Source organism: Mesitornis unicolor, unplaced genomic scaffold, assembly GCF_000695765.1.
Source record: "Mesitornis unicolor isolate BGI_N332 unplaced genomic scaffold, ASM69576v1 scaffold9308, whole genome shotgun sequence".
Lineage (NCBI taxonomy): Eukaryota > Metazoa > Chordata > Aves > Mesitornithiformes > Mesitornithidae > Mesitornis > Mesitornis unicolor.
The window spans coordinates 7,676-18,610 of NW_010201099.1; the positions used below are offsets into that span (position 1 = coordinate 7,676).

The 10,935-nt window shown below is 41.9% G+C and overlaps 1 protein-coding gene across 1 annotated transcript in view; it reads left to right on the forward strand.

The window, feature by feature from the left end:
• Nucleotides 1–1,333: 1,333 nt before the first annotated feature.
• LOC104544949 (secretagogin-like) overlaps nucleotides 1,334–10,935 on the forward strand; it is a gene marked incomplete at both ends in the record, with an annotated part of 10,379 nt that continues 777 nt past the window's right edge. The window contains 4 exons of the mRNA XM_010189959.1: nucleotides 1,334–1,429; nucleotides 1,713–1,802; nucleotides 2,517–2,573; nucleotides 3,487–3,564. Of these exons, the coding sequence (XP_010188261.1) occupies nucleotides 1,334–1,429; nucleotides 1,713–1,802; nucleotides 2,517–2,573; nucleotides 3,487–3,564 (321 nt within the window). The remainder of the gene's footprint in view (nucleotides 1,430–1,712; nucleotides 1,803–2,516; nucleotides 2,574–3,486; nucleotides 3,565–10,935) is intronic.

Consider the following 10,935-nt stretch of genomic DNA (forward strand, 5'->3'; position numbering starts at 1 on the left):
CATGGCTGCTCCAATCTGTGCTTTGCAGAATCAGGGTTTACAGGAGCACACAAAGGCAGTGAGTAATCTGAGGCCTGGACATGGGCATCATGCAGAGCATGCATGCCTGCTATTCACTCTGCCAGGACAGGGCAAGAGAGTGTCCTTGCCTAAGAGAGGGGTTTGTATTTGCTCAGCCTCTGAGCAGCCAGGAAGGTGGCATTGATGTATGCACTGGGAAACTTGGAGAAAGTCACTCGTAGACTTGTGTCACAGTAGTAAGAAAGGTATTGTACAACCTGACGGGCCTGCAATAGTAGCTGAAAGGATGAGAAACTGGGTTAGAAGACCCGGAAAGACACAGCTGAGGACCTAACTCCATCTGGATGTAGAGATCATGAAAGCTTTGAAGAGCTTTTCTTCAGAGGTAGGGAAAAGCATAATGTATTTTATTGTAAAAAATACTATGAAGTATGCCAAAACCAGTCTGGGTTATACTCCTCCCTCCCTCCCCTCCCAGAGGGGACCACTTTCCACAGGACTGGAAGAGGAGCCAGAACCTGCTCAGTGCGTGTGCAGAGGGTAATGTTGGTCTTCATTATTACTTGGACAGGGTTAACTAGGTGACCTTCTCAACCCAGCCACAAAGCTTATCTGACCAGAAACCCTTCCTCAGTGTGGCAAAATTGTGTAACCCAGTCAGACCAGGTACCCTAAATAAAGGTTTCTTACTGCTAAGAAAAAGAAATCATGCCTGATGAACCTAAGCATTGTATTTCACCTGTCACAGCCTGTCAAAACATATAACCTGTCAAGTTCTGAAACCTCTTCACTATGTATAAATTGATTACGGGGTTGAGCAGTTGCCAAGGGAATGTGAGTTGCTTGAAATCTCATGCTGTTAACCCAGAAACACTGACAGGGCTCGGTGTCAGGTCTTGAACCAGTTGACAGGCAATAATAAGCAGCAATCTAGTACCACTGACATCTCTCAAGGCTGATGATCTAATGAACTGCAGGGGTGTAGTTCAAGGATAAGGACATCTTCCTGAATATCACAAGCTGAAAATGAGCAGCACTGTAACACACACTCAAACAAAACCAAATCCCAGTGATATAGTGGGAACTGTTGGCTAAAGAAGCAAGTGTCATTAAAGTATCTTGGGGTCTGCAAACAACAGTCTTCCAAGTGAAAGCTTAGGTGTTACAAAGTTAAGCATAGGATTTATTTCCAAAAATTCATCCAAGGTGGTGTGCTTGTGGGCTTTTGAAGGTATTAGCCCCTGACTGTAAGGATCCCAATGGTTATCTGTGAGTGAGGAGAGATTTCAAGCGCATATTGTTTTCCCCGTAGCAAAACACCATCTCAGAAGAAAATGTCCAGAGGATGAAGGAGCAATTCATGTCTACCTATGATGTCACCACAGATGGACGCTTGCAAATCCAAGAGGTATCTCTTCCCAAACCCAGCCCAGGATTTATTTTAGGGAAGGAAGGAGAATTAGAACCTACAGCAGTTCTGGGAGATATGGGAGATAGAGCCTGGGTGGGGAGGAGGTGAGTGTTGGAGTATTACATTAGCCAGATCTCGTGGTATGGGGTTTATTTCCAAGGCAACAACATGCCCAGCTTGTATTTCCCATACTTGGTCAGCAGCCACCCAATTTTTTTCTTATCTTTACTTTCATGGTTTGGGTTGGATTGGGGGTTTTTTTATGGTTTCTTTTTTCCAGCTTGCAAATATGATCTTGTCGGATGATGAGAACTTCCTGCTGCTTTTCCGACGGGAAACTCCCTTGGACAACAGTGTGGAATTCATGCGGGTTTGTATCTCTGTGTTGTTTCTTCCCTTTGTACACTGACAGCTTCTTGTGTATGTGCACTTCCACTCTCTATAGAACATAGCATGGGAAATACAGGGGTATTGTGGAAATGAAACACATTCTGACCTATTCAGGTAGAGAAGGTTGTAGCATTTTGCCCTGAGGCGTTAACCTGGCAGGGCATGGGGTGGAAAGCTCCAGAAGTAAGGCCCACCAAAATACACAAGCGCAAAAGTTTTTCTTAACTGTGCCAAATCTGCTCCCTGACTCTCTTCCCCAAAGTCTCCTAGCACAGAATTTCAATTTTTCAAATACTGCTTGCAGTTACTTTTATCTTGCATCCAACTTTGGGGCTTATGCCAGTCAATGGCCAGTTGTGTACGGCCTTGACTTACTCAGGGCAATAATCCCTCTGAGAAGCTCCATGTATAAATTAGGCAAGAAACACAAAGCAGTTTCTTGGTCTTTTCTTCCTTTTATAGACAGTGTGTTTGCATGAAGTATGTGATTGCAGCATGACACATGTACAGCATCCAGATGTGAATTAAAACTATTGTGGAAAGTTTATTTGATTTTGTCTACAATTAATTAAATACTGGATAATGCAACAGCTTGGTCATTATGAGAGCCCTGATCTGAATCTTTACAATCTATCACCCAAGCAGATGATTAACTGCAATATTTATGTGGTCATATCAATCTCTGTTCATTCAGATCTGGCGCAGTTACGATGCTGATAGCAGTGGATTTATTTCAGCTGGCGAGCTCAAAGTAAGTTATTCTAACAAGTCAGTTTGGGCTTGATCTACAGCTCATTGATGTCAATGGGAGCTTTTCCATTGGCTTTACCAATTTGCTCTTTTTTTCTGCAGCTGCCAAATGGCATTCCTAGGTTGTTCACAGCAAGTTTAAGGACTGAGGACCCTGCGCCCTTGTGGCATGGCTGCAGGGAGGGAGCATGCACTGTTGTTGCTCTTTCTATCCTGGTTCCCCCTTGCCCTGTCCCATGACCACACTTGTCTTGGTGCACCTTGAGCATCCAAGGAGCCCTCTGTCCGAGCATGCCTCACCTTGGCTTTGCAGATGTTCCTCTCCCAGCTAAGACCCTGTGTTTTATTACTGGGATTTCTTCATAACCTCTTCCCAAGCTTGCAGATTTTCTGAACATTATTCAATTTTAAAGCTCAGACTATTGAGGTAGAAACTTGTTCAGAAACTGCAGCTCAAATGCTTTGAGCCAGCCGGGCGCAGAAATCCGTCCCAGGCTGCAGACCCTCCCCTGACCTCTCAGCGTGTGGCTTCAGCCAGAGCCCCACCAGAGACACAAGTGGATGCTTAAGTGTTTTGCTGAATGGTGACTATTTTGATTTGAGATCAGTTAACAAATACTGCAACTATGGAATAATTCCAAATACTGGAATTATGTTATCATCTGCTTATTTTGTGTGTGAGTTGTGACTTATTCCAGCATGACTGCTCTGGGAAAATTTGGTTATTTTCTAATTTATTCAAAAAAGTATCTTTCAACTGAAAAAATGTGAACTTTATGTGAAATTAAGACACTAGTACTGATCAGGAATGTGAAATTTGATTTGTGTAACCCTGCTGAATTTGGATTGAATTTCTTACTGCTGTTTCTTGAATTTACTCTAAAGAGTAAAATGTCACTCTCTCCTTACTACAGGATTTCCTGCGAGATCTCTTTTTGCAGCATAACAAGATGGTGGATGAAGTAAAGCTGGAAGAATACACTGACACCATGGTAAGAAAATATAGTGATAGTATTGTTTAGATTATAGTACTGCCTAAAAATCTCCTTCAGAGACAATGTCTATAGGGCCATAATTGCCCTCTTAAAAAGTGTATCTGCTCCAAGAGATCACTATGGAAATTTAGCACATGCTGCTGCTTCTTTGCACTGCACTGGACATCAGCTGTGAACATTTTCAATAAGCATACAGCATTTCATGTATTTTTGCTTTTAGTTTTTGTTTAGTATGAGAAAACATCTCGACTTTACACCAAAAAAAAGAGCTCTAAATCCATTTTTAAAAAGTAGCTGAAGTGCATCCTTATTCAAGGTACATTCAACATCAGCCAGGTCTCAGGGTCCTTTCCTTCCTCCCACCTAGCAAATCCTTTTCCTCCCAACACACGCAGGTATCCGGCTCTTCTGCTTTTCTTCTGCTCCCTGCTGCTTCCCTGAAAGGCTGGGAGGTTGAAAGCTTCAATTCTTCCCCTCCCTTTTCACAATATAGCTTTTATCCTGCAATCAGCAACATATTTGTTGTATGTTTGGCATCAGTCACCTGGATTTGAGCAATTTATTATATTCAACCATCTAAAAAAAACAAAAGAAAATATAAAGCTAATTTCTGATGTCATTCTCAAGGCTATCATTTGAGTTCCAGTAGCAGACATCTACCATTGCAATTTTCTAAATGATTTTCAGATGGGACTGCCTTGATTCTTGGCATAAAATCTGTGTTTGTACCTAAAGAACAGCTTGGTCTGCAAGCAAACAAGCAGCTGTCCACATAATTTGCAATACAATATTATGTGTGCGTGATGCATCTGAGCTTAGAAATGTGACCCTTTAGAGCAAAATGAAAAACTGTACAGTTACAGAAGCATGTTTTTCATATTGATAGGTAAGTGAAGGGAAAGGAATGCAAGTTACAGAAACTATTTTCCAACTGGCAGAGCTTGAAAACAATCAAAGCCCATAAGCTACAGCTAGAACAAAAACCTTCCTGGTAGTACTTGCAGGTAGCAAATAGCTTTTATGCTGCTCCATTAAGATTTCCATCCCAGTGGCTAATCTCTGATCAGGTGCTGGGGAACAGGCGATCTGCAGGTTGTAGACATTGGGCGGTTCATTTCCTCCAACTCCTTCCCCTTTCCAATAATTTCCCAAGAAAAAGCTGCAATTTCTGCTGCTCCAGTGCAGCTAGATACCAATGCAGCCTGGGGATGACAGCCAGGAGGTCTGGTTTCTATTCCCATATTTTTTTATAGATCAGCTTTGTATCTTTAGAGAGGCAGTTTAGTCTCTACGCTACAGGATGAGATTTGATCTGGGAAAAGGGATATTATCTATGTCTAGGGAAATCTACGATCTGAAATGGAAATCTGGCTCATGAGGACAAAAGTTTGCAAAGCCACAGTGTCAAAAGAATCAGGAATGTTAATGGTTATCAGAAAATGAGGATATGGGAGATGTTTTTTTTTCCTTGCAATTCTTTGCTATAAACTGAAGATCAAGGATGTTTATAAACACACCTGATAGCAAGAGCTAAGGCAGAGTGAAATTACAATATGCATAATCTTACTCTGTGATATCCTGTAGTAAAACAGAGGATATGAATTCTGTACATCGCAGCAAAGTATCAGTCTTATATTTGCCGTGCTGGATCAAAAAGGGAGACCAAGTGACTGGAGAAGCCAAGAGCAAAGGTATGTTGTCAAGGCCCAGGGCAATGAGAGCTCTTTGCTTTGGCTCTCTGCTTTCCACATGGGGTGGGGTCCTGATGAAGCACAGAGTCCTGATGGGACTTCACCACCATTACCACTGTCTGGGAAGACAGGGGGACAGTGGCCCTTACATTTCATTCCTGAGGCTTTCACAGACTTTCTGTTGTGTCTTCAGCAACCAGCAGCACCAATCCCTCCATTGCAGAATGGAAATACTTATATTTCTCTCCCCTGTTCCTTTGCTCCCACCCTCTTCTCCATTTAGAGTGCAAGATCTTCGGGACAAGGACTTGTTTCTGCTGCACACAACTACAGGGTCTCTCAGGGTGCCCCATCTATCCTACTCAGGGCTTGCAAGTGCCACTGTGATAACATTCAGTTGCAATAAGCTGTGTCCCAAGGAGGTGTAAACCCTCATATTTCCATAGGACTTTACAGATGTCTGCCCTCTTTTCTGTACAGCTGACTGCACACATCTTAAGCAGCTACCGATATACTGAGTGGATCCTAGAGCCTTCTGGAGATAGGGATAAAGGGGAAAAGATAGAAACTACCATTTTAAAGAAGCAAGCCCAGAAATGAGGAAAAAAAGAACTGTTTATGATTTTGTGCTGAGTATTTGCAGCTTTAGCTTGTGAGAGGAGTGAGCAGGTATCATCAGATACTGACCAGGGCATGCTAAATACTTGCCACTTACTTATACTGCCATGAATGATCTTATACCACATTAAAAAAAAAGTTGGGAAGAGGGAGAAAGTATTTCTTTTGGAAGAGATTGGCTGTCCTCAGAAAGGAACATCACTTTATCAGGTTGCTTAGAAGCACTTCTTTCTTAAGAGGCTATTCTGTTTCCTTGTGACCTTGACATCCTTTTTTCAGAGAACGCTGATACAGATCAGGGATTTGACAAATAAGTGATGAACCCTTGGAAAGAAAACGAGTAGTGAACACGTTGACATTGCACAAGCCCCATGAGTCTGCTAAATCAAGTCTTAAAGAGCACTAAAGTCACTGGGGAAACTCATGAAAGAACATCTGAATTCCCAAGACTCTTCATGAGGGAATCAGAGTAGCAACCCTGTGCTGAGGAAGCCCCTTTGCAGGCAGACTTCTTGTTAGTTTTACTGCCTATGTATATATATGCTGTATATATAGTCATATATATATATATATAGTATTAATAGTCATCAAGTTTATATTAATATTTATTTACATGCACCCACTTGCATAAGAAGATACATAGTCATGTGCAGTTCTGAACCCTTAAGAACCATCTGTGGGTTTGTCGTCTTCTTGTGGGCATAGATCAAGAGCTGTTGCGGGGAGCAGGTGCTTGGAGGCAGAAACAAAGCCTAGTCTTGCTCTGAGCCTCTCCGGGCCATGAGAAGATGCCTCAGGGGTCCTGCAATGTGTGCTCTGGGAGACAGGGTGGGCATAGCTGAAAATGGAAGGTTTTAGTAGCATGGTGACAATATTCTGCTTTCCTGAAGAAAGCTGGGGAAATGAAAATTTGCCCCCTTACTGCTCCACAATGAGGAGGTGGTTGTGGAGGATGACAGCAGTACTAATCTTCTTTTCCAGTCCCTCCCCACCACCCTCAGCCCCTAGAGTCAAGCTGTTATTAGGCTTCTGGGTCCTGGTGAAGTTTCAGCCCATGAACACCCAGCTCACGTGTGCATTTGACAGTATTTTGCCATGAGTGACAGCTTCTGTAACTGTGCACATACATAGCTGTGTACTTAAGCAAAATATTGTAAACCGATATGAACTAGATTTAAGACATATTTTCTGATGAAATTAAATATTCATCCTTTTTTCTTCCGTAAGAACAAAATTTTCACTCAGCTTTTCCATCTTGTCAGATGTTACTATCTTGGTCATAGAAACACTGATTGTTCACAGCTGCCCAGATATCAGCACTCTCCTTCTAGTTTGTAATCCAAATGTTTTCAAGAGATATGCACGGAAGGCTCATTACTGAGACAAACTTCAGCAAACGAAGTTACATATATTGCTGAAAGAGTGGCACATGCAACACTGACATTCACTTTTTGCATTGCCTTATGTTGATAATGTCAGACTGAGCATAAAAATGTCCTTTAATTTGAGCATTATTATATTTTAGTAAAATGTAAAGGATAACCTTCTTGCCCCAAGCCAGCAGAATATCTTTGCCCACCACAAGCTAAAACTCTAGGGAGGTGATAACGTACGTGCAGCAACTAATAATTCGATGACCATTGATTGTGAACTACAGCATTTGGAAGCTGGTAGATGGAGATGACTGAGGATGAAATCTTAGCCTCAGAGAAGTCAATATAGGAATTCTGCCAGCTGTAATGATGTCAGAGTTTTGCTGTGCTTATCTGCAAAGGTTGTCCTGGAGACTGAGTTATGTATCCTGAGCACAGGAGCCTGCAGCTGACTAGCTGAGGGCTCCTTGTCTTCTCAATGCAAAGGAGAACAGGTTTGCTTCTCCCTGAAGACGGTCTGTGTCCATGAGTATGCATTGTGGGCTGCCTTTATTGTACATTGGAGGGGATTTCTGATGTTTGGTGGTTGCTGCCTGTCCCCTCTGTGAAGACGATCCTAGAGGCTCAGTGTGGTCACTGTTTTGACTGTGAAAGCCTATCTGTCTGTCTGTCTGTGCCAATGCTGTTGTAATTACGTAGGGAAATAAAAGTCAGAGCACAGAAAATCCAGGTGATTTATTGCCTTACTGGCCAAGCTAGTTTATCTGTGTTATTGAAGTCTCTCATGAACACCAAAGAAATGGTGTAATAATGGAAAGACAAATCTTTGTTGTATTGACAAAAGCCTAAACAGAGTTTGCTATGTTTGTTAATACACTGAACTTTAGTCCAAAGATTCAGTGCCAAAGTTCCAAAGCCCTAGTGATATGATAGGGGTGGACTACAGCCTAAAAAACTGATTGCCTAAAGAAGCAGTCTTTGTACATCCCTTCTGGTGGTAGTGGTCCATGCTGGCCTCCCTCCCAGGCAGCTCCGTAAGGATGCTGTGACCCCCAAGAGACTACATCTCCAGTGATGCACTGACACAGCAACCATCACATCTCCTAATCCCAGCCACCACTATGGGAGCCCTGCCATCTTCAGAGAGCTTCCTCCTGGCTTTGGGTGGGTGCAATTCCTCATTGCTGTGCTGTGTGTGATAAAGAGAGGACCCACATATCTGATGAACACAGTGGAGGGAAATCTGCCTCCCATGTCACTTCTAGATTGAATCCCAGTGGTGCTGCCACCTCCAGTTTTGTGCTACACTTGCTGAGGAAGCAGAAAATTCCATCTAAGCTCAAACTCAATTTCTGAAGATCAAAACCAACAGTTCTCAGGAGCCTAAAGGTTTTTGAAAACCCCAGTGGATAATGCCTTGGTCTTTTAGGAACGAAAACTCTTAGAAATTCTGCACTAGACAACTCATCTAGATTACACAGGCAATGGGGTTGGGCAGAATACTGAGCTTTTGTCCCGGGGGTAACTTGCTGGCCACAAGGCCCTCCTGTCACTCTGCAAAAGTCTTTGGGCCCCTGTCCTTTGCTAAGGAAGGAAGCCATAGGCAGTCCTGCAGCTCGGGCATGTGCCCGTCTTTACACACCCTCAATAACTTTCGTACTTTCTGACCAATTTGAGTTACAGCTGTCAGGTATAGATGCCCCTAGTGTACATATTTGGGAGGATAAGAGGTCTGGCAAAAGCCAACTCTTCCCATGTCCCAGCTGAGAGACAAAATACTTAATTACACACAGAGAACCAGAACCAGAGGAGGTGTGGAAACAGGCTTTAGTGACTCCACTGATCACAGAACTATTTCTTTTGGTTGTTTATTTCTCTCCTTATCTCTGTCATGCAAAATAATTCAGATTTATAATCTTATTTTGCTTATCAAAGCACACGTGTGTTTGTCATATCCTGGTGTTTCACTGGCCACCTTTACAACACTGGAAAAGTAGAGATAATTCCTTTGCTGAATTCAAAGGCAATGGCAGTTCTGATTTTGCACTTAAAAATCTGAGATGTAACAGCTCTTATTTTGCAAACCCAGCTCTCACTTATGCTCTGTCTGTCTCAGAGTGCATGGACTACATTCAAACAAACAGAACTAAGACTTCCCTGGTGCACTGCCATTAAAATGTCAGTGAATTAATTCGTGCAAACACTTTAAAACACAGCATAGCTTGACAGTAAAAGAAATGCTTCATTTTATATGGCATACTGCTGGATACAGCAAAGCTTTTAGTAGAACTGAGTGCTATTTAAACTTGCCAGACCTTATCCTTAACCACATTGAGATGTTTCATATCAGCCTGGCAGCATAAATACACCTTTTGAGAGTGTAAACTGAAAATCCATCAAGTTTAACATATCAAGATGGTGTGTAAAGGCAAAAGTTTAAATTAGAAACAATCTCAAAATGATTCCAAATATCTACTTCTCCCATGACGTTGCTTTGTCATATGGGGTGGGAACTCTCTGTCATTCTTTGTGTACTTATGTACACAATTAGCATATCAGATCAATTATTGAAATTTGAAAGTTTAATTAATAAATGTTTCCCCAGGCTTTTCCCGAGTAACGCAGCCCAAGATTGCCATGTGGTGGGTATGCATAAGCTCCAGTTGTTCAAATAATAGGATTAGGTCTATCTTATTAGCTGTGGTACCTGAACTAATTCAGTGAACACTATTCCATCTTCCCTACATGTTTCCCATCTTTCATGTTGAAGTCACTTAGACAAGAATTAGCGCAGCCTAGCTCTTCCAGACAGACTTTTCTTTCGGTTGACTGCTATGGGCAAGGAGAATATTGCATATGTTTGAAAATCTTATTCAGGTTACTTGTTGCAGAAAAAGTTGAAACAATTTGAAAACACAAAGATTCTCTCTTGATATTGCAAAAACAGGACTGAGTGAAGGAGGTCAGAGAGGGGAGCTGGTTAGCTGTAATTAGACATGGCCAGCCGCTGGAAGTGTAATGTTAAGCCCAAAGATAGGGCACAAACAAAGCAAATTGACTGAAGATGTTGCTTTTCATTAAGCATTCCACTCAAGAAAGTATTATCTCTACAGTTAAATGCATTTTAATGGAGTCTGCACTAGTGCTGGAATATTGTAAAGGGTTCAGAAAAAAACCACCAGCTCAGAAAATTGATAATGAAGCAGAAAGACTTTCACATTTGAACCATCACTTCTAATCTAGCCTGTTACATTAAGGGTGCAAGAAGCTCTTCAGCCTCCTGGCTATTTGTGACTTCTGAAACTGTGAAAATATGGTGCACTCACAAAGTAGAGCAGATGCAAGGCAGAAAGTACTCAAAGTCCCAAGATAAGAACAGCTATGCTAGGGTGCTTATTTATTTATTCTGTGGAAAAGGTGTGGGCCTTCTCCAGCAGGTTTGCAACTAATTATACCAAAGATTTGTAGTGACCTGGTTACTTATAACCAATAAATAAGCAAATAAGAGTCATGAAGGTAAGATTAAAGAATATTCCATTACTGAGTATCTGACAAAGAATGGCAACTCATCTTAGTAAAATATTAATCTTCTGCCCTCCCTCTACAATGTGGAATACATTTTTTCTAGAGTTTTGAGCCATGAGATATTCTGGTTTGCAACTCAACAAACATCACCTCCTCTTTCC